Genomic DNA, 24,487 nt, shown 5'->3' with positions numbered 1-24,487 from the left:
ACAGTCAGGTCCAGTATGGACTATCAATACAAGTCACCATTCAGAATGTGACCCAGTTCAATGGGTCTGAACAGAACTGGGGGACGTCAGACATCAAGTTGTCTAAACACAACTGGAATATAATTAGTTTGTGATTCATTGTTAATGGATTTTCAATGAGGAACACAGAGGAACAACCCTGACAACACACATAACAAAATAACACTAAAAACAAAGGGGGAGGAAACCACTAAAGTCATGACCATATTGTCATGTTGTAATGACAGGGAGAAACCATCTAACATCTAGAACACTACTTTAGACCTGGTTATAAGAAGCCTAGTGCACTACGCAGGGAATAGGGAGCTATTTGGAACAGAGACACTAACTCCTGGATGAAAATCTCTCTCTCCCTCATCTGTCTGATGTATCTGCCCATTTCCCCTCCCCTCCTCCCTTTTCATTCTATTCTATCAGCCACACCACTAGCTCACCTCCACACAATACATTTACAAGTTAAAGACACACCTTGGAATAAATAACAAAGGAAAACTATTACTAGATGAAGTTGAGTGTTTTTTATTATTTCCCATCACCATAAATCATATTTAATCACTGAACAGTAGCAGACCTAACTTCATCTGTTCCTGACTCTGGATAGTGGATTAAAAAGACCATCAATCTCCAATGATATTAAAGTACTATTCTGAACATTACTGATATACCGAGTGGCAAGTCAAGATATCTGCTGGTTTTATTGTTTGGTCAACAGCACCACCTGCTGGACAGGTTTAATGTTGCTGGACTGAGCAGTATGGGAGGATGAAAGATGACACATTTAGGGCCGGTTTCCTGGACATCTACATTGAACATACTGTTTAGTCCAGGACTAGGATTCATCTGTGTCTGGGAAACCAGACCATATAGTTTAGTAGAAAGTAAGTGATACCAGCTTGTAGTGGGCTGACTAGTCCTGAATTGTCCTTTAGTTCCTGGACCATTTTCCATGCAGCTCCAGGTGACAGAGAACACATCAATTAGGACCGAGCCAACAAGCTGATCAATGATACTGAGGAGAATTACATAGAGACAGAGAACCAACTGAGAAAACATATCAATGGTTCTGAATGACAACCAATATACATCAACACCAGACATCATGATTCAAGGAAATGTACAAGATTAAAACATTGTATTGAATTTTAATTAATAACAAATCAGTTTACAGTTTAACCAGCTCAGCTATAGACTACACCAGCATGACTAGTATCTATGTGGACCCTACTACAGTTTAACCAGCTCAGCTATAGACTACACCAGCATGACTAGTATCTATGTGGACCCTACTACAGTTTAACCAGTTCAGCTATAGACTACACCAGCATGACTAGTATCTATGTGGACCCTACTACAGTTTAACCAGCTCAGCTATAGACTACACCAGCATGACTAGTATCTATGTGGACCCTACTACAGTTTAACCAGCTCAGCTATAGACTACACCAGCATGACTAGTATCTATGTGGACCCTACTACAGTTTAACCAGCTCAGCTATAGACTACACCAGCATGACTAGTATCTATGTGGACCCTACTACAGTTTAACCAGCTCAGCTATAGACTACACCAGCATGACTAGTATCTATGTGGACCCTACTACAGTTTAACCAGCTCAGCTATAGACTACACCAGCATGACTAGTATCTATGTGGACCCTACTACAGTTTAACCAGCTCAGCTATAGACATACCAGCATGACTAGTATCTATGTGGACCCTACTACAGTTTAACCAGCTCAGCTATAGACTACACCAGCATGACTAGTATCTATGTGGACCCTACTACAGTTTAACCAGCTCAGCTATAGACTACACCAGCATGACTAGTATCTATGTGGACCCTACTACAGTTTAACCAGCTCAGCTATAGACTACACCAGCATGACTAGTATCTATGTGGACCCTACTACAGTTTAACCAGCTCAGCAGAACCAGAGAGACCAAACCCAGGATAGAGGGGCTGAGTGAATGTGGTCTGGACTCTGTGGAGGAGGGTCATTGTGTCAGAGACACTGTAGAAGGACAGAGTACCTGCCTTGTGATCCAGGTACACTCCTACTCTGGAGGACTGAGGGCCTGATACTTTAGTCACAACATTATTGTGTCTGAAACAATAATCACCACTAGAGCACACTAATCTCCAGGACTTGTTATTGAATCCAAATACACCATCATTACCTCTCTCTGTTCTGCTGATGTCTTTATATGAGACTGCTGTAATAACACCACCACTCCACTCCACCTCCCAGTAACAGCGTCCAGACAGACCCTCTCTACACAGAACCTGCCTGTAGTTGGTGAATCTGTCTGAATGGTCAGGATATGGTTGGACTTGGTCTGTACAGGTCACCTTTCTGTTCCCTTCAGACAGAGAGAGGCGTGTGTGTGCTGTGTTTGGGTCCAGTGTGAGCTGACAGGAATCTGGGAGAAGAGCAGAGACCAATGAGGGGAGTCAGAACAATAAGTTAAGTCAGATACTGTATCTACCCTGTCTTTGATTAGAGCACAGCAGAGATCAAATCAGAGAAATATGAGGAGTCAGATAGATACCCAGTCTTTGATTAGATCTACTATTGCTATATATTTCTAGAGGGATTGTTAGGAGTGTCAGTAAAAAGAGACTGTTAGTTACTTCACAATAAAGAGACTCACATTGTAACAACTGTTCTCTGGTCTTGGGCTCTGGAGGCAGTACAACATCCACTATATTCACTACAGACACACAAACACATTGACAGAGAGAGGGAATGTTATCATCAGACCATATTCCACATGTATATGACTAGTAGGGAACTTTCAATGGTCTAAAGTTGATGTTCTTATTGTTTTCAACACACCTGTAGTGGAGATCTTGGTCCATTCTCCTTTAAGGAAGTCTTCTAGTTTCTCTCTCAGTTCAGACACAGTCTTACTCACATCTCCAAAGTACTGAAGAGGACGGACAACGATGCTGGGTAAGTCTGAAGATACACTGATACTGGAGAGAGACTGATAACTCTGGAGAGAGAGAGAGAGACTGATAACTCTGGAGAGAGAGAGAGAGAGAGAGAGAGAGAGAGAGAGAGAGAGAGAGAGAGAGAGAGGGACGGACAGAGAGAGAGAGGGGGACGGACAGAGAGAGAGAGAGAGAGAGAGGGACGGACAGAGAGAGAGAGAGAGGGGGATGGACAGAGAGAGAGAGAGAGAGAGGGACGGACAGAGAGAGAGAGAGAGACGGACAGAGAGAGAGGGACGGACAGAGAGAGAGACAGGGACAGAGAGACAGGACAACATAATGATTGAGATGAATAGTTTCACATGAAGTTAATTTCATATCACATGTAACAAGACAGTTTAGTTACCTGGAGGAAATGGATGTGATCCTCTGTGTGTGAGAGCTGCTCCAGCTCAGTGCTTCTCTTCCTCAGCTCAGCTATCTCCTGCTTCAGTTGCTCCAGGAGTCCTTCAGCTTGACTCACTTGAGCCTTCTCTTGGGCTCTGATCAGCTCCTTCACCTCAGAGCTCCTTCTCTCAATGGAGCGGATCAGCTCAGTAAAGATCTGATCACTGTCCTCCACTGCTGACTGTGCAGAGCGCTGGAGAGAGGGAGAGAGAGAGACAGGGACAGAGACAGAGACAGAGACAGAGAGAGAGAGAGAGAGAGAGAGAGAGAGAGAGAGAGAGAGAGAGAGAGAGAGAGAACAGGTCAGGATCAGATGAGCTCCTGCATTTTTCAGCATTTTCTTAAAAAAAGATAGATTAGGAGTTAGATAAACTTGGATTTTTTGTCAGGAACACATACTGGATTCTACCCTCTACAACATAACCCCCACTTCAAATCAAAACTTAAAACCTACAACCTGATTTTGGACGGAATTACGGAATCACCTGGAAGGTTCACAACTACCAAGGATTATTATTCTATACAGCAAATTCTCTGGAAAACAACAGAAACCTGAAAACACCATCCAACCTGGAACTGAGTGAGTAATGTTTAGTCTGAAACTATATTTTATCTCCAAAAGCCAAGAAGAAAAATACACAACATTACTTTATAAGGACTGAATTCTAACATAATTATGCCAAGCTTGATACAGCTTCAACTAGCACTGACGTGTCAAGTGAGAGGTGTCAAAGCCCATTAGCCCAACAATGGCAGGAGAGTCACACAGTCTACCCCAACCAAATGGAGAGGCCTTAGAAGCTCCCTCCCGCTGTTCAGAGGTAATTACAGTACCCTGTGCATGTAAAGAATGATAAAGCAAGAAAAGATTACAAAATGAAGCTCCTTATCGAAAATCATTGAAATGAAGGACAAATTCACCCAGCTGGAGGTAAGGCAGGTGGAGCTGGAACAGCAGGTGATTACACTTCAGTCAGCACAGACCCAGACAACAGTCCAGCACAACAACATCCCCTTAACCAGACCCGGAGAGCTGGAGGTGGACAGAGACATATCTGCACTCTGGACAGTGGTGAGACAACTTCAACAGGAGAAAGAGGAGCAGAACAGAGCATTAGAGGAGAGGATCAGACTGCTGGTGGAGGAGAGGTTGAGGGGGATGGAGGAGAGGGTGAGGGGGACGGAGTGTGACAGAGAACAACCCACTAGAGAGGTGGCCACCACCACAGAGAAGCCAGCAGAACAGCCCACCTCAGCACCTGACAAAAGTCTCAACACCACAGCAGAACAGTCCACACCAGACCCTGACCATAGAGTCGACATCACAGCAGAACAGATAAATGAGGAACCCCAAGCCCAGCGGCTCTCACCCCCTCTGAGCACCCCCCCTGTCAGCCACCCTGATGGCCCTTCTGACAACCCCTCCACACCCACTGAGGACAAACACAAGACACAGATTGTACAACTTATGGACTCAAATGGGAAATATATAGAAGATAAAAAACTTTCTGTCTAAACTCTGGTGTCCAAACACCCAGCGCGCCCTCGACCTTCTGTCTGAGGACCAACTAGGTTCACCCAGCCACATAATAATACACACAGGCACAAACGACCTGAGAGCACAGCAGGAAAGGGTGGCCACAGCACTGAAGGGAGTGATTGAAAAGGCTTCTTCTACTTTCCCCAACGCACAAGTGGTTATCTCCACCCTGCTACCACGAAAATACTTCCACCCTGCCACAATACCTCGGGTAAACGCAAGTATTTCCCGTGACTGTGCCTCAAAACCAAACGTTTTCCTGGCCCACCACTCCACCCTGGACTTGAACAGCCTCTATGACCAGGTCCACCTCTACAAGGCAGCAGTGCCCACCTTTGCCCGGACTCTAAAGGACATCGCCCTCAAACGTATCCCCAACACTTCACACAGGAGCAACAGATCAATAGACACCCTCCCAGACCTGCAGGACCCCCCCTGGACCTACACATAGAGGACCCACGCCAAGAGGAATTACATCCAGACCACAGTACACCCAGACACATCTACACCCCCACCCCAACCAATCAACACCCCCCCACGTCAACCATGCCCACACCCCATTTAGGCCCCCTCAGATCAGACCTATGCCACTCCTGCCCACCCCATGCACCCCACCCCCGCAAAGAGGGCCTCAACATGGAAGCCACACATACGCCCAGGTAGTGAGTGGGCAAACAGTCCCAACCCCCACTCTCACACTCGCCCAAGCCAATGGCATGTACCAGATGCTCAGCAGGCTCTGCTCACACTTACTGGCCTGAGGCCAAACCACAACCAACAACATTGGACACTCTATGGAACAAAAAGCCTTCACTATATCATCCTGGAATATCTAAGGCCTGAGGTCATCAAAGAATAAAGAGCAAAAACATATACATGATCAAATACAGATCTTAGAATCAACTATTAAAGACGACCAGAACCCACTGGATTCTCCAATTACATTGAATGAGTTACAGGACAAAATAAAAACCCTCCAACCCAAAAAGGCTTGTGGTGTTGATGGTATCCTCAATGAAATGATCAAATATACAGACAACAAATTCCAATTGGCTATCCTAAAACTCTTTAACATCATACTTAGCTCTGGCATCTTCCCCAATATTGTGAACCAAGGACTGATCACCCCAATCCACAAAAGTGGAGACAAATTTGACCCCAATAACTACCGTGGAATATGTGTCAACAGTAACCTTGGGAAAATCCTCTGCATTATCATTAACAGCAGACTCGTACACTTCCTCAATGAAAACAATGTACTGAGCAAATGTCAAATTGGCTTTTTACCAAATTACCGTACAACAGACCATGTATTCACCCTGCACACCCTAATTGACAACCAAACAAACCAAAACAGAATTAGGCCGATACCCACTAATTATCAAAATCCAGAAAAGAGCTGTTAAATTCTACAACCACCTAAAAGGAAGCGATTCCCAAACCTTCCACAACAAAGCCATCACCTACAGAGAGATGAACCTGGAGAAGAGTCCCCTAAGCATTCTGGTCCTGGGGCTCTGTTCACAAACACACCCTACAGAGTCCCAGGACAGCAGCACAATTAGACCCAACCAAATCATGATAAAACAAAAAGATAATTACTTGACAGGTTGGAAAGAATTAACAAAAAAACAGAGCAAACTAGAATGCTATTTGGCCCTACAAAGAGAGTACACAGCGGCAGAATACCTGACCACTGTGACTGACCCAAAATTAAGGAAAGCTTTGACTATGTACAGACTCAGTGAGAATAGCCTTGCTATTGAGAAAGGCCGCCGTAGGCAGACATGGCTCTCAAGAGAAGACAGGCTATGTGCTCACTACCCAAAAAAATAGGTGGAAACTGAGCTGCACTTCCTAACCTCCTGCCCAATGTATGACCATATTAGAGAGACATATTTCCCTCAGATTACACAGATCCACAAAGAATTCGAAAAGAAATCCAAATTTGAAAAACTCCCATATCTACTGGGTGAAATTCCACAGTGTGCCATCACAGCAGCAAGATTTGTGACCTGTTGCCACGAGAAAAGGGCAACCAGTGAAGAACAAACACCATTGTAAATACAACCCATATTTATGCTTATTAATTTTATCTTGTGTCCTTTACCATTTGTACATTGTTAAAACACTGTATATACATTTGATATAATATGACATTTGTAATGTCTTTATGTCTTTATTGTTTTGAAACTTCTGTATGTGTAATGTTTACTGTTCATTTTTATTGTTTATTTCACTTTATATATTCACTTTATACATTATCTACCTCACTTGCTTTGGCAATGTTAACACATGTTTCCCATGCCAATAAAGCCCTTGAATTGAATTGAATTGAGAGAGACAGTAGGTTCAGTAGCCTCTCTGCACCTCATTGAGTCAGAACTCTGCCACCCTGCTCTCCAGGTCCACCAGGCCTTGTCCTACCTCCTGGACATATACAGGTACAGAACACCTCTTGGTCCTGCTCTACTCTCCTCCCTCCTGGACATACAGGTACAGAACACCTCTTGGTCCTGCTCTACTCTCCTCCCTCCTGGACAGACAGGTACAGAACACCTCTTGGTCCTGCTCTACTCTCCTCCCTCCTGGACAGACAGGTACAGAACACCTCTTGGTCCTGCTCTACTCTCCTCCCTCCTGGACAGACAGGTACAGAACACCTCTTGGTCCTGCTCTACTCTCCTCCCTCCTGGACAGACAGGTACAGAACACCTCTTGGTCCTGCTCTACTCTCCTCCCTCCTGGACAGACAGGTACAGAACACCAGCCTCTCTTTTCCGGGCAAGAAAGTTTCTGTCCACCAACATCTCTTCTGTTTTGACATCAATACCGTAGTTCTTGGTAAACTCAGTTCAGCATGATGTATCTAGGAAGTTGTTTGAGTTTTATTTTAGTTTTACTATTGAGAGTTCCCTCTATTTGTGCTTTCACTAGATTCATCATTGTCACAGAAAGAGAGTCCCTGTCTTCCTAACATTGATGTGACCACAACAATTCTCCTCAGATACTCCCTTCTCTCTGCAATATCACCAGCATGGTCAGATGTTCAAATCTGAGCAATGTTCCCATGATTGATAGTTTCCTGGTAGCTTTGACACAACACTGTCTCTGTGTGTTTGTGTCATCTCATGTTTGACAAAGATATTATCAAAGATAAACTAAGATTTTTCCCATTTTTGCAGCCATTACTGACAAAATAATCAAATGTAATGTTTTTTACCAAAAACTCTACATGGAAAGCAGAAAGCTGTGATCAATTAAATACAACGTTAACTAGATATTATCTGTGTCATTTATAGCCTGGCACAGATAGTAAAAGTACATTAAATACAACGTTAACTAGATATTATCTGTGTCATTTATAGCCTGGCACAGATAGTAAAACTACATTAAATACAACGTTAACTAGATATTATCTGTGTCATTTATAGCCTGGCACAGATAGTAAAACTACTGTAGCGACCCGCACAGACAGCTGTGTGTTATGTGTTCGGCTAGTAGGTGGTTGTGTTGTACTTACCAGTTCCCAGTGTTCGCGGGGTCCGACATGCCAATCAACCTGCTATCTGCCAATCACAGGAATGCCTGGGATGTTCTGATGCCGGGCATCCTGGTGGTTGGCGGAGTGGCGTGGAGGGGGCGGGGCATTGGAAGTTAAGGTTCAGCCTTTGTTCTCTCTCTTACGTCTGGGCTTCACAAGAGAAGGTCCCGATTGGCTTGTGGGGTATCTTTCATTTATTTGGCGTGAGCTAAGGCCAAAAAGTAGCCTGTGTAAAGTTGCTAATAAACCGTCAATTCGTAACTCAATCCTCTGTCTGGACAATTGTTCCTTTATGATCTAGTCAGGTCATTACACTACATTAAATACAACGTTAACTAGATATCATCACCACATAACTTATGTCGAATTTAAAAGACACCGTTACCGTTAGTAACGTCTGTTACACTGTAACTTACAGGCAGCCTCACATAAAAACCTATTGGTTAACAAAGCTTTGATTATGACCAAAGTCTATAGTAGTGAAAACTCTCTCTCTCTATTCTAACTTACCACACATTCACATCACTGCCTCGACATGAATGTGTCCTGTCAGAGCCGTTTCCTGTCCGTTAACTGTTAACAGTCTCGAGCCACAGCTTAACCAATGAGCTACAAGGAGGACTGACAGTCACGAGCGGTGCAGCAGCCTCTGCAGCAGCAGCCTCCCCCGGGTCCTAGTGCCCGCCCGGTAAGACGGTTAAGATGCGATGGAACGGTTGACGGAAATAAATCACAGAGAAAATATATTGACTGATATATTGAATTGTTTAGGGAAGCTTTAGCTTTGGCTTTAATACATTCTGAAAATACTTGAAAATAAAAATAAAAATAATAGTAGCCCTCCTCAGGAACAACAAAACCCTCACAGAACAACTTCTTCTTCTATGATATAATGGAGGTCCTCAAATCAACATTAAAGGTGCATGGCGCCACCTACTGTTCTGGAGTGTGTTCAATCACGGTTTACACCACTCTAAATCCTCCTACCTAACTCAGTACTTCTGAGAAAATAAAAGAGTCCTACTAACTTCTAATAGACCCTCCCCCATCCTCCAAATCCCTTCCAAGTGTAATGTTTACTGTTCATTTCTGATTGTTTATTTCACTTTTGTTTATTGTCTATTTCACTTGCTTTGGCAATGTAAACATATATCTCCATGCCAATTAAGCCCTATGAATTTAATTCAATTGAGAGAGAGACAGTTCCATTTTAATGTATAGGGGACATGAGTCAGTCATGGTTACTCATGGTTATGTGATGAGGCAGCCCAGTCAGTTACATGAACCAGTCTATTCTCTGAAAGGGGTCAAGACAGCCTGTTCCCAACAGTGGGGTCAGTGGGATTGGATAGGGGCCCCTCGCTCTCTCTCTCTCTGACTGGAGGAGAGAAGTGAAATGGTGTGTCTCCTCTGGTCAACAATACTCACCTTGAAAGACTCCACAGCCTGTTGGAGCTCCTTCAGCTCCTTCTCTCTCTCCTGGAATCTCTGCTGGACCTTCTGCTGAATCATCCCCAGCTGCCTCTGTGGAGAATCACTCTTCAATGCGCTATCACGCTTTATTAGTCCAGTAGATCAATAGTATAGTAATGTGACATATGACCCACAGAGAGGAAGGTCTACAATCCTGAGGAAGTCCCTTTACAACATGATATTATGTTGCTATGTGAATGATTATAGTTTTTATGGTAGGCCTACATGTATCAAGGGGTTGAGACTGAACTTTGGACTCATAAAAGGCCATTCAGAATGATAATAGTGTTTGACTTTATAAAATGGTGATACATTTGTAACAAACTCAATATACTCAAGGTTTGTGTTCATATTTGTGGATCCATTTCATATTGTATATAATATAATGATCTCATATTCAAACAGATTTAGTTCCTACTGTATCTTTAATTCCTTGTTTATCAGACAGTCACCAACAAGTTGTTCTGGTCTTACCTGTTTCTCAGTCCTCTCTGCTGCAGCTGACACTGTATCATGGCCTTTATGTTCATCCATCACACACAGCAGACAGATACACTGCTGATCGGTACGACAGTAAACCTCCAGCAGTTTGTCATGATGAGAGCAGATCTTCTCCTGTAGTTGTGCCGTGGCTTTGACCAGCTTGTGCTTCTTGAAAGCAGGAGATTCATAGTGAGGTTGGAGGTGAGTCTCACAGTAAGAGGCCAGACACGCCAGACAGGACATGAGGGCTTTCTGCTTTCTGGTCCCAGTGCAGACATCACACACCACATCTCCAGGTCCAGCATAGCACAGAGCAGGAGGGGGAGCAGCCTGGAGTCCTGTCTTCCTCAGTTTCTCCACCAGCTCAGCCAACATGTTATTTTTCCTCAGATTAGGCCTTGGAGTGAGGGTCTCTCTGCACTGAGGACAGCTATAGACCCCTTTCAGAACATCCTGATCCCAGCAGCCCTCAATACAGATTCTACAGTAACTGTGTCCACAGATAGTAGTGACCGGCTCCTTCAGTAGATCCAGACAGACAGAACAACAGAACTGGTCCTGGTCCAGCAGAACTCCCTGTTGAGCCATTTGGACGGTTGTTCACTCTCACACAGACAGTCGACACAGAGACTCAGATCAGTTTCGTTTCCTCAGAAGAGAGTTTGTGGGAAGGGGAGGGACTTCCTGGTTCTGCCAGAGGGCTGGGGTTGGAGGGAGGGAAGGAGGGAGCGAGAGAGGGAGGGGTTAGAGGGAGGGAGGGAGAGAGGGAGGGGTTAGAGGGAGGGAGGGAGAGAGGGAGGGCGAGAGGGAGGGGTTAGAGGGAGGGAAGGAGGGAGGGAGGGAGGGAGAGAGGGAGGGGTTAGAGGAAGGGAGAGAGAGAGAAAACTGCAGGCAAAGTTGAGAAGGCCTTAGTTTCTAGGTTAGGACCCTTAATATAGAATAAATTAAATAGAGTGGTTAGAATATATAAAGGGTAACAGTTTCTATGAAGATTCTACGAACCAGTAATAAGGCTACTGTCATGGAAAGTGGTACAGGAAATATAAAGGAAGGATTTATACATCTATGATATACTGTATGTAATGATATGTCTTCTAGATGGTGTTCTATACTGTATGTAATGATATGTCTTCTAGATGGTGTTCTATACTGTATGTAATGATATGTCTTCTAGATGGTGTTCTATACTGTATGTAATGATATGTCTCTGTCTTCTAGATGGTGTTCTATACTGTATGTAATGATATGTCTCTGTCTTCTAGATGGTGTTCTATGCTGTATGTAATGATATGTCTCTGTCTTCTAGGTGGTGTTCTATACTGTATGTAATGATATGTCTCTGTCTTCTAGATGGTGTTCTATACTGTATGTAATGATATGTCTTCTAGATGGTGTTCTATACTGTATGTAATGATATGTCTTCTAGATGGTGTTCTATACTGTATGTAATGATATGTCTCTGTCTTCTAGATGGTGTTCTATACTGTATGTAATGATATGTCTCTGTCTTCTAGATGGTGTTCTATACTGTATGTAATGATATGTCTTCTAGATGGTGTTCTATACTGTATGTAATGATATGTCTTCTAGATGGTGTTCTATACTGTATGTAATGATATGTCTCTGTCTTCTAGATGGTGTTCTATACTGTATGTAATGATATGTCTCTGTCTTCTAGATGGTGTTCTATGCTGTATGTAATGATATGTCTCTGTCTTCTAGGTGGTGTTCTATACTGTATGTAATGATATGTCTCTGTCTTCTAGATGGTGTTCTATACTGTATGTAATGATATGTCTTCTAGATGGTGTTCTATACTGTATGTAATGATATGTCTTCTAGATGGTGTTCTATACTGTATGTAATGATATGTCTCTGTCTTCTAGATGGTGTTCTATACTGTATGTAATGATATGTCTCTGTCTTCTAGATGGTGTTCTATACTGTATGTAATGATATGTCTCTGTCTTCTAGATGGTGTTCTATACTGTATGTAATGATATGTCTTCTAGATGGTGTTCTATACTGTATGTAATGATATGTCTTCTAGATGGTGTTCTATACTGTATGTAATGATATGTCTCTGTCTTCTAGATGGTGGTCTATACTGTATGTAATGATATGTCTCTGTCTTCTAGATGGTGTTCTATACTGTATGTAATGATATGTCTTCTAGATGGTGTTCTATACTGTATGTAATGATATGTCTCTGTCTTCTAGATGATGTTCTATACTGTATGTAATGATATGTCTCTGTCTTCTAGATGGTGTTCTATACTGTATGTAATGATATGTCTTCTAGATGGTGTTCTATACTGTATGTAATGATATGTCTTCTAGATGGTGTTCTATACTGTATTTAATGATATGTCTTCTAGATGGTGTTCTATACTGTATGTAAGGATATATCTCTGTCTTCTAGATGGTGTTCTATACTGTATGTAATGATATGTCTCTGTCTTCTAGATGGTGTTCTATACTGTATGTAATGATATGTCTCTGTCTTCTAGATGGTGTTCTATACTGTATGTAATGATATGTCTTCTAGATGGTATTCTATACTGTATGTAATGATATGTCTTCTAGATGGTGTTCTATACTGTATGTAATGATATTTCTTCTAGATGGTGTTCTATACTGTATGTAATGATATGTCTTCTAGATGGTGTTCTATACTGTATGTAATGATATGTCTTCTAGATGGTGTTCTATACTGTATGTAATGATATATCTCTGTCTTCTAGATGGTGTTCTATACTGTATGTAATGGTATGTCTTCTAGGAAGTGTTCTATACTGTATGTAATGATATGTCTCTGTCTTCTAGATGGTGTTCTATACTGTATGTAATGATATGTCTCTGTCTTCTAGATGGTGTTCTATACTGTATGTAATGATATGTCTTCTAGATGGTGTTCTATACTATATGTAATGATATGTCTCTGTCTTCTAGATAGTGTTCAACCGTTCGCTGCCTGCACCCGACGCCCGACTAGCATCACCACCCTGGATGGTTCCGACCTAGAATATGTGGACATCTATAAGTGCCTAGGTGTCTGGCTAGACTGTAAACTCTCCTTCCAGACTCATATCAAACATCTCCAATCCAAAATCAAATAGCCCACCCAATTTACCTACCTCATCCCCATACTGTTTTTATTTATTTACTTTTCTGCTCTTTTGCACACAAGTATCTCTACCTGTACATGACCATCTGATCATTTATCGCTCCAGTGTTAATCTGCTAAATTGTAATTATTTGCCTACCTCCTCATGGCTTTTGCACACAATGTATATAGACTCTCTTTTTTCTACTGTGTTATTGACTTGTTAATTGTTTACTCTATGTGTAACTCTGTGTTGTCTGTTCACACTGCTATGGACCTGTTGGATCGGAGGTTGAGGGCTAGAACCATTTCCCCCAGAAATGTCTGGGAACTTGCAGGTACAGTGCCTTGCGAAAGTATTCGGCCCCCTTGAACTTTGCGACCTTTTGCCACATTTCAGGCTTCAAACATAAAGATATAAAACTGTATTTTTTTTGTGAAGAATCAACAACAAGTGGGACACAATCATGAAGTGGAACGACATTTATTGGATATTTCAAACTTTTTTAACAAATCAAAAACTGAAAAATTGGGCGTGCAAAATTATGCAGCCTGTTGTAATGAGACGGTCAGGTAGAGAAGACCAGACACTCCTGTATCAGACCCACCAGGGCAGCCTGTTGTAATGAGACGGTCAGGTAGAGAAGCCCAGACACTCCTGTATCAGACCCACCAGGGCAGCCTGTTGTAATGAGACGGTCAGGTAGAGAAGCCCAGACACTCCTGTATCAGACCCACCAGGGCAGCCTGTTGTAATGAGACGGTCAGGTAGAGAAGCCCAGACACTCCTGTATCAGACCCACCAGGGCAGCCTGTTGTAATGAGACGGTCAGGTAGAGAAGCCCAGACACTCCTGTGTCAGACCTACCAGGGCAGCCTGTTGTAATGAGACAGTCAGGTAGAGAAGCCCAGACACTCCTGTGTCAGACCCACCAGGGCAGCCTGTTGTAATGAGACGGTCAGGTAGAGAAGCCCAGACACTCCTGTATCAGACCCACCAGGGCAGCCTGTTGTAATGAGACGGTCAGGTAGAGAAGCCCAGACACTCCTGTATCAGACCCACCAGGGCAGCCTGTTGTAATGAGACGGTCAGGTAGAGAAGCCCAGACACTCCTGTATCAGACCCACCAGGGCAGCCTGTTGTAATGAGACGGTCAGGTAGAGAAGCCCAGACACTCCTGTATCAGACCCATCAGGGCAGCCTGTTGTAATGAGACGGTCAGGTAGAGAAGCCCAGACACTCCTGTATCAGACCCACCAGGGCAGCCTGTTGTAATGAGACCGTCAGGTAGAGAAGCCCAGACACTCCTGTATCAGACCCACCAGGGCAGCCTGTTGTAATGAGACGGTCAGGTAGAGAAGCCCAGACACTCCTGTATCAGACCCACCAGGGCAGCCTGTTGTAATGAGACGGTCAGGTAGAGAAGCCCAGACACTCCTGTATCAGACCCACCAGGGCAGCCTGTTGTAATGAGACGGTCAGGTAGAGAAGCCCAGACACTCCTGTATCAGACCCACCAGGGCAGCCTGTTGTAATGAGACGGTCAGGTAGAGAAGCCCAGACACTCCTGTATCAGACCCACCAGGCCAGCCTGTTGTAATGAGACGGTCAGGTAGAGAAGCCCAGACACTCCTGTATCAGACCCACCAGGGCAGCCTGTTGTGATGAGACGGTCAGGTAGAGAAGCGCAGACACTCCTGTGTCAGACCCGTCGTGAAGAAAGCACAACAGCACCTCTTCAACCTCAGGAGGATGATGAAATGTGGCTTGGCACATAATACCCTCTCAAACTTTTACAGATGCACCATCGAGAGCATCCTGTCGGGCTGTATCAGCGCCTAGTATGGGAACTGCACCGCCCACAACCACAAGGCTCCCCAGAGGGTGGTCAGCCCAACACATCACCGGGGGCACTCTGCCTGCCCTCCAGGACATCTACACCACCCGGTATTACAGGCAGAACAAGAAGATCATCAAGGACCTCAGCCACCCGAGACACGACCTGTTTACCCTGCTACCATCTAGAAGATCATCAAGGACCTCAGCCACCCGAGCCACAGCCTGTTCACCCTGCTACTTCTGGAAGATCATCAAGGACCTCAGCCACCATCCAGAAGGTAAGGTCAGTACAGGTGCTTCAAAGCTGGGACCGAGAGACTAAAAAACAGCTTCTATCTCAAGGCCATCATACTGTTAACTGTCACTAGATGGCTACCACCCGGTTACTCTACCCTGTCCTGAACTTTAGTCACTAGACGGCTACCACCCGGTTACTCTACCCTGTCCTGAACTTTAGTCACTGTCACTAGACGGCTACCACCTGGTTAATCTACCCTGTCCTGAACTTTAGTCACTGTCACTAGACGGCTACCACACGGTTACTCTACCCTGTCATGAACTTTAGTCACTAGACGGCTACCACCCGGTTACTCTACCCTGTCCTGAACTTTAGTCACTAGACGACTACCACCCGGTTACTCTACCCTGTCCTGAACTTTAGTCACTGTCACTAGACGGCCATCACCCGGTTACTCTACCCTGTCCTGAACTTTAGTCACTAGAAGACTACCACCCGGTTACTCTACCCTGTCCTGAACTTTAGTCACTAGATGGCTACCACCCGGTTACTCTACCCTGTCCTGAACTTTAGCCACTAGACGGCCACCACCCGGTTACTCTACCCTGTCCTGAACTTTAGTCACTAGACGGCTACCACCCGGTTACTCTACCCTGTCCTGAACTTTAGTCACTAGACGGCTACCACCCGGTTACTCTACCCTGTCCTGAACTTTAGTCACTAGAAGACTACCACCCGGTGACTCTACCCTGTCCTGAACTTTAGTCACTAGACGGCTACCACCCGGTTACTCTACCCTGTCCTGAACTTTAGTCTCTAGACGACTACCACCCGGTTACTCAACCCTGTCCTGAACTTTAGTCTCTGTCACTAGACGGCTACCACCCGGTTACTCTACCCTGTCCTGAACTTTAGTCACTGTCACTAGACGGCTACCACCCGGTTACTCTACCCTGTCCTGAACTTTAGTCACTAGACGGCTATCACCCGGTTACTCTACCCTGTCCTGAACTTTAGTCACTAGAAGACTACCACCCGGTTACTCTACCCTGTCCTGAACTTTAGTCACTAGACGGCTACCACCCGGTTACTCTACCCTGTCCTGAACTTTAGCCACTAGACGGCCACCACCCGGTTACTCTACCCTGTCCTGAACTTTAGTCACTAGACGGCTACCACACGGTTACTCTACCCTGTCCTGAACTTTAGTCACTAGACGGCTACCACCCGGTTACTCTACCCTGTCCTGAACTTTAGTCACTAGAAGACTACCACCCGGTGACTCTACCCTGTCCTGAACTTTAGTCACTAGACGGCTACCACCCGGTTACTCTACCCTGTCCTGAACTTTAGTCTCTAGACGACTACCACCCGGTTACTCAACCCTGTCCTGAACTTTAGTCTCTGTCACTAGACGGCTACCACCCGGTTACTCTACCCTGTCCTGAACTTTAGTCACTAGACGGCTACCACCCGGTTATTCTACCCTGCACCTTAGAGGCTGCTGCCCTGTGTTCATAGTCATGGAATCACTGGTCACTTTAATAATGTTTACTGTTTTACCCACGTCATATGTATATACTGTATTCTAGTCAAGGCCTGTCCTATTTAACTACTACTGTCCACTTCATATGTATATACTGTATTCTAGTCAAGGCCTGTCCTATATAACTACTACTGTCCACTTCATATGTATATACTGTATTCTAGTCAAGGCCTGTCCTATTTAACTACTACTGTCCACTTCATATGTATATACTGTATTCTAGTCAAGGCCTGTCTTATTTAACTACTACTGTCCACTTCATATGTATATACTGTATTCTAGTCAAGGCCTGTCTTATTTAACTACTACTGTCCACTTCATATGTATATACTGTATTCTAGTCAAGGCCTGTCCTATTTAACTACTACTGTCCTCTTCATATGTATATACTGTATTCTAGTCATGGTTCATCCTATTTAACTACTACTGTCCACTTCATATGTATATACTGTATTCTAGTCAAGGCCTGTCCTATTTAACTACTACTGTCCACTTCATATGTATATACTGTATTCTAGTCAAGGCCTGTCCTATTTAACTACTTCTGTCCACTTCATATGTATATACTGTATTCTAGTCAAGGCCTGTCCTATTTAACTACTACTGTCCACTTCATATGTATATACTGTATTCTAGTCAAATTGTCTATGCATCACATCACAGTAAACAGTATATATATCTATATCTATCAATGCTTGTCCTAATATTTTCTTTTACTTTTTAGATTTGCCCTCTGTGAGCCAGGAACACAAGCATTGTTAGATATTGCTGCCCTGTTGGAGCTAGAAACACAAGCATTGTTCGATATTACTGCCCTGTTGGAGCCAGGAACACAAGCATTGTTAGATATTACTGAACTGTTGGAGCTAGAAACACAAGCATTCTTAGATATTACTGCACTGTTGGAGCTAGAAACACAAGCATTGTTAGATATTACTGCCCTGTTGGAGCTAGAAACACAAGCATTGTTAGATATTACTGCCCTGTTGGAGCTAGAAACACAAGCATTGTTAGATATTACTGCCCTGTTGGAGCTAGAAACACAAGCATTGTTAGATATTACTGCACTGTTGGAGCCAGGAACACAAGCATTGTTAGACATTACTGCCCTGTTGGAGCTAGAAACACAAGCATTGTTAGATATTACTGCCCTGTTGGAGCCAGAAACACAAGCATTGTTAGATATTACTGCCCTGTTGGAGCTAGAAACACAAGCATTGTTAGATATTACTGCCCTGTTGGAGCTAGAAACACAAGCAATGTTAGATATTACTGCCCTGTTGGAGCTAGAAACACAAGCATTGTTAGATATTACTGCACTGTTGGAGCCAGGAACACAAGCATTGTTAGACATTACTGCCCTGTTGGTGCTAGAAACACAAGCATTGTTAGATATTACTGCCCTGTTGGAGCTAGAAACACAAGCATTGTTAGACATTACTGCCCTGTTGGAGCTAGAAACACAAGCATTTCACTACAACCGCGATAACATCTGATAAATATGTGATAATAATTCTCAATCTGCGTTGTCTAAGAACAGTCCTTATCTGTGGTACTGTATATTAACTATATACCACACCTCCTCAGTCCTTATCTGTGGTCCTGTATATTAACTATATACCACACCTCCTCAGTCCTTATCTGTGGTACTGTATATTAACTATATACCACACCTCCTCAGTCCTTATCAGTGGTACTGTATATTAACTATATACCACACCTCCTCAGTCCTTATCTGTGGTACTGTATATTAACTATATACCACACCTCCTCAGTCCTTATCTGTGGTACTGTATATTAACTATATACCACACCTCCTCAGTCCTTATCTGTGGTACTGTATATTAACTATATACCACACCTCCTCAGTCCTTATCTGTGGTACTGTATATTAACTATATACCACACCTCCTCAGTCCTTATCAGTGGTCCTGTATATTAACTATATACCACACCTCCTCAGTCCTTATCTGTGGTACTGTATATTAACTATATACCACACCTCCTCAGTCCTTATCTGTGGTACTGTATATTAACTATATACCACACCTCCTCAGTCCTTATCTGTGGTACTGTATGTTAACTATATACCACACCTCCTCAGTCCTTATCTGTGGTACTGTATATTAACTATATACCACACCTCCTCAGTCCTTATCTGTGGTACTGTATATTAACTATATACCACACCTCCTCAGTCCTTATTGATTAATTACAACAATAAGGCATTATAAAGGTCATTAAAATAATGATACATACGTACTTCATAGAAACTGTTGCCCTTCATATATTCTAACAACTCACATTTTAAGATTCATTATGTCATTTGTTCCATGTTAAGGGCTCTAACCTTGGAACTAAACTATTTGTCTCCCTCTTGCTGTTGCTTGCAGTTCCTCTCTCTCTTCCTCCATTCCTCTAACCCCTCCCTCCTTCTAACCCCACCCCTCTGGCAGAACCAGGAAGTCCCTCCCCTTCCCACAAACTCTCTTCTGTGTAAACGAAACTGATCTGAGTCTCTCTGTCGTCTGCCTGTGTTCGAGTGAACAACCGTCCAAATGGCTCAACAGGGAGATCTGCTGGACCAGGACCAGTTCTGTTGTTCTGTCTGTCTGGATCTACTGAAGGAGCCGGTGGCTATTCCCTGTGGACACAGTTACTGTAGGAGCTGTATTGAGGGCTGCTGGGATCAGGATGATCTGAAAGGGGTCTATAGCTGTCCTCAGTGCAGAGTGACCTTCACTCCAAGGCCTAATCTGAGGAAAAATAACATGTTGGCTGAGCTTGTGGAGAAACTGAGGAAGACAGGACTCCAGGCTGCTCCCCCTCCTGCTCTGTGCTATGCTGGACCTGGAGATGTGGCGTGTGATTTCTGCACTGGGACCAGAAAGCAGAAAGCCCTCATGTCCTGTCTGGCGTGTCTGGCCTCTTACTGTGAGACTCACCTCCAACCTCACTATGAATCTCCTGCTTTCAAGAAGCACAAGCTGGTCAAGGCCATGGCACAACTACAGGAGAAGATCTGCTCTCATCATGACAAACTGCTGGAGGTTTACTGTCGTACCGATCAGCAGTGTATCTGTCTGCTGTGTGCGATGGATGAACATAAAGGCCATGATACAGTGTCAGCTGCAGCAGAGAGGACTGAGAAACAGGTAAGACCAGAACAACTTGTTGGTGGCTGTCTGATAAACAAAGAATTAAAGATACAGTAGGAACTAAATCTGTTTGAATATGAGATCATTATATTATATACAATATGAAATGGATCCACAATTATGAACACAAACCTTGAGTATATAGATATGTTAACCCAGATTCTCCAAATGTATCACCATTTTCTAAAGTCAAACACTATTATCATTCTGAATGGCCTTTTATGAGTCCAAAGTTCAGTCTCAACCCCTTGATACATGTAGGCCTACCATAAAAACTATAATGATTCACATAGCAACATAATATCATATTGTAAAGGGACTTCCTCAGGATTGTAGACCTTCCTCTCTATGGGTCCTATGTCACATTACTATACTATTGATCTACTGGACTAATAAAGCTTGATAGCTCATTGAAGAGTGATTCTCCACAGAGGCAGCTGGGGATGAGTCAGCAGAAGGTCCAGCAGAGATTCCAGGAGAGAGAGAAGAAGCTGAAGGAGCTCCAACAGGCTGTGGAGTCTCTCAAGGTGAGTATTGTTGACCAGAGGAGACACACCATTTCACTTCTCTCCTCCAGTCAGAGAGAGAGAGAGAGAGGGGGGCCCCTATCCAATCCCACTGACCCCACTGTTGGGAACAGGCTGTCTGGACCCCTTTCAGAGAATAGACTGGTTCATGTAACCAACTGGGCTGCCTCATCACATAACCATGAGTAACCATGACGACTCATGTCCCCTATACATTAACATGGAGCTGTCTCTCTCTCTCTCAATTCAATTCAAAGGTCTTTATTGGCATGGGAAACATATCTTTACTATGCCAAAGCAAGTGAAATAATAATGAACAGTAAACATTGAACAACATTTATTTTCAAAAGAATAGAGACATTTCAAATGTTATAATTCAAGTGCAAACAGAGTGAGTCGTGCCCCAGACTGAGTCCTGGAGGTGAAATGGAAATGAATGAGGGAGAGTTCAGTGAGGTAGAAGGTGTGGAGAAGAGTTCAGAACCAGAGAAGAATTTGGTCATATGAGATTTGACTTCAGAAGAGTTCCAGGGGGTGTTGAGTGGTGGTGTCCCGTCCTCCCAGGTCGTTGTCATGGTGATGGAGCAGATAGGGTCAAAGTAGTGGAATGTGGTAGTGGGGTTTTAATGAGTGTAGGTTAGTTGTCATGGTGATGGAGCAGATAGGGTCAAAGTAGTGGAATGTGGTAGTGGGTTTTTAATGAGTGTAGGGTTAGTTGTCATGGTGATGGAGCAGATAGGGTCAAAGTAGTGGAATGGGTTAGTGGGTTTTTAATGAGTGTAGGGTTAGTTGTCATGGTGATGGAGCAGATAGGGTCAAAGTAGTGGAATGTGGTAGTGGGGTTTTAATGAGTGTAGGGTTAGTTGTCATGGTGATGGAGCAGATAGGGTCAAAGTAGTGGAATGTGGTAGTGGGGTTTTAATGAGTGTAGGTTAGTTGTCATGGTGATGGAGCAGATAGGGTCAAAGTAGTGGAATGTGGTAGTGGGGTTTTAATGAGTGTAGGTTAGTTGTCATGGTGATGGAGCAGATAGGGTCAAAGTAGTGGAATGTGGTAGTGGGGTTTTAATGAGTGTAGGTTAGTTGTCATGGTGATGGAGCAGATAGGGTCAAAGTAGTGGAATGTGGTAGTGGGGTTTTAATGAGTGTAGGTTAGTTGTCATGGTGATGGAGCAGATAGGGTCAAAGTAGTGGAATGGGGTAGTGGGGTTTTAATGAGTGTAGGTTAGTTGTCATGGTGATGGAGCAGATAGGGTCAAAGTAGTGGAATGTGGTAGTGGGGTTTTAATGAGTGTAGGTTAGTTGTCATGGTGATGGAGCAGATAGGGTCAAAGTAGTGGAATGTGGTAGTGGGGTTTTAATGAGTGTAGGTTAGTTGTCATGGTGATGGAGCAGATAGGGTCAAAGTAGTGGAATGGGGTAGTGGGGTTTTAATGAGTGTAGGTTAGTTGTCATGGTGATGGAGCAGATAGGGTCAAAGTAGTGGAATGTGGTAGTGGGGTTTTAATGAGTGTAGGTTAGTTGTCATGGTGATGGAGCAGATAGGGTCAAAGTAGTGGAATGGGGTAGTGGGGTTTTAATGAGTGTAGGGTTAGTTGTCATGGTGATGGAGCAGATAGGGTCAAAGTAGTGGAATGGGTTAGTGGGGTTTTAATGAGTGTAGGGTTAGTTGTCATGGTGATGGAGCAGATAGGGTCAAAGTAGTGGAATGTGGTAGTGGGTTTTAATGAGTGTAGGGTTAGTTGTCATGGTGATGGAGCAAATAGGGTCAAAGTAGTGGAATGTGGTAGTGGGGTTTTAATGAGTGTAGGGTTAGTCACATGCGCTGAATACAACAGGTGTTTTTACCTCACAGTGAAATGCTGAATACAACAGGTGTTTTTACCTCACAGTGAAATACTGAATACAACAGGTGTTTTTACCTGACAGTGAAATACTGAATACAACAGGTGTTTTTACCTGACAGTGAAATGCTGAATACAACAGGTGTTTTTACCTGACAGTGAAATACTGAATACAACAGGTGTTTTTACCTGACAGTGAAATACTGAATACAACAGGTGTTTTTACCTGACAGTGAAATACTGAATACAACAGGTGTTTTTACCTGACAGTGAAATACTGAATACAACAGGTGTTTTTACCTGACAGTGAAATGCTGAATACAACAGGTGTTTTTACCTGACAGTGAAATGCTGAATACAACAGGTGTTTTTACCTCACAGTGAAATACTGAATACAACAGGTGTTTTTACCTTACAGTGAAATACTGAATACAACAGGTGTTTTTACCTCACAGTGAAATACTGAATACAACAGGTGTTTTTACCTTACAGTGAAATACTGAATACAACAGGTGTTTTTACCTCACAGTGAAATACTGAATACAACAGGTGTTTTTACCTGACAGTGAAATACTGAATACAACAGGTGTTTTTACCTGACAGTGAAATACTGAATACAACAGGTGTTTTTACCTGACAGTGAAATGCTGAATACAACAGGTGTTTTTACCTGACAGTGAAATGCTGAATACAACAGGTGTTTTTACCTCACAGTGAAATGCTGAATACAACAGGTGTTTTTACCTCACAGTGAAATGCTGAATACAACAGGTGTTTTTACCTGACAGTGAAATGCTGAATACAACAGGTGTTTTTACCTCACAGTGAAATGCTGAATACAACAGGTGTTTTTACCTTACAGTGAAATACTGAATACAACAGGTGTTTTTACCTGGCAGTGAAATACTGAATACAACAGGTGTTTTTACCTGACAGTGAAATGCTGAATACAACAGGTGTTTTTACCTCACAGTGAAATGCTGAATACAACAGGTGTTTTTACCTTACAGTGAAATGCTGAATACAACAGGTGTTTTTACCTCACAGTGAAATGTTTACTTACGAGATCCTAACTAACAAAAAAATATATATGGATAAGAATAAGAATTAAAAGTAACAAGTAATTAAAGAGCTGCAGTAACAATAGTGAGACTAAAATCAGACTATATACAGGTGGGAACCGGTACAGAGTCAATGCACGGGGTCATAGGTTAGTTGAGGTAATATCAAGACTTGTATGTGTTGTGATATTGTTATAAGGATGTTGAAGAGAGGGAAAGATTGAAGTGTCATTGGGGTTGGACAGGGTTGGGAGAGTTTGGAAGGAATTTGGGGGATGGGGAGGGTCTATTAGAAGTTAAGTTAGTAGGACTCTTTTATTTTCTCAGAAGTACTGAGTTAGGTAGGAGGATTTAGAGTGATGTAAACCCTGATTGAACACACTCCAGAACAGTAGGTGGCGCCATGCACTTTTAAAGGTGGTTTGAGGACCTCCATTAGATCATAGAAGAAGAAGTTGGTCTGTAAGGGTTTTGTTGTTCCTGAGGAGGGCTACTATTCTTTTCTATTTTGGTTTTCAAGTATTTTCAGAATGTATTAAAGCCAAAGCTAAAGCTTCCCTAAACAATTCAATATATCAGTCAATATATTTTCTCTGTGATTTATTTTCTCTCCGTTCCATCGCATCTTAACCGTCTTACCGGGCGGGCACTAGGACCCGGGGGAGGCTGCTGCTGCAGAGGCTGCTGCACCGCTCGTGACTGTCAGTC

General features: G+C 43.3%; 2 protein-coding genes across 3 annotated transcripts in view; one reads left to right on the top strand and one right to left on the bottom strand.

The window, feature by feature from the left end:
* Positions 1-542: 542 nt before the first annotated feature.
* LOC149983672 (E3 ubiquitin-protein ligase TRIM16-like) lies at positions 543-11,345 on the bottom strand. Its single transcript, XM_090230868.1, has 6 exons — positions 10,452-11,345; positions 9,933-10,028; positions 3,380-3,613; positions 2,876-3,035; positions 2,691-2,750; positions 543-2,459 (listed from the first exon to the last, which is right to left on the bottom strand). Exons 1-6 carry the CDS (start codon positions 11,046-11,048, stop codon positions 1,945-1,947), a joined length of 1,662 nt encoding a protein of 553 aa, XP_090086994.1. The 5' UTR covers positions 11,049-11,345; the 3' UTR covers positions 543-1,944.
* An 8,335-nt stretch (positions 11,346-19,680) lies between these two features.
* The window catches only part of LOC149983671 (E3 ubiquitin-protein ligase TRIM47-like), a 23,102-nt gene continuing 18,295 nt past the window's right edge, over positions 19,681-24,487 (top strand). Inside the window, exons 1-2 of one of the 2 annotated variants that reach the window (XM_090230901.1) lie at positions 19,681-20,345; positions 20,780-21,201. In XM_090230901.1, the coding sequence (XP_090087027.1) occupies positions 19,749-20,345; positions 20,780-21,064 (882 nt within the window). In that variant the 5' untranslated portion in view covers positions 19,681-19,748 and the 3' untranslated portion in view covers positions 21,065-21,201. Of the gene's footprint in view, positions 20,364-20,746; positions 21,202-24,487 lie in introns of those variants that run through there. The other variant, XM_090230900.1, reaches the window with a different exon arrangement.

Source organism: Oncorhynchus mykiss, chromosome 4, assembly GCF_057628025.1.
Source record: "Oncorhynchus mykiss isolate SJ-2025 chromosome 4, ASM5762802v1, whole genome shotgun sequence".
Lineage (NCBI taxonomy): Eukaryota > Metazoa > Chordata > Actinopteri > Salmoniformes > Salmonidae > Oncorhynchus > Oncorhynchus mykiss.
This window is presented reverse-complemented; position numbering and strand designations above follow the sequence as displayed.

What these genes read in the sequence shown, in the direction of transcription:
- LOC149983672 (XM_090230868.1), bottom strand. Translation starts at nt 11,048, where the DNA reads ATGGCTCAACAGGGAGTTCTGCTGGACCAGGACCAGTTCTGTTGTTCT. An exon ending in ATCACATCCATTTCCTCCAG is followed by an intron (nt 3,036 to 3,379) that starts GTAACTAAACTG and finishes CTCTCTCTCCAG; the next exon opens with AGTTATCAGTCTCTCTCCAG. An exon ending in CAGAGAACAGTTGTTACAAT is followed by an intron (nt 2,460 to 2,690) that starts GTGAGTCTCTTT and finishes CTCTTCTCCCAG; the next exon opens with ATTCCTGTCAGCTCACACTG.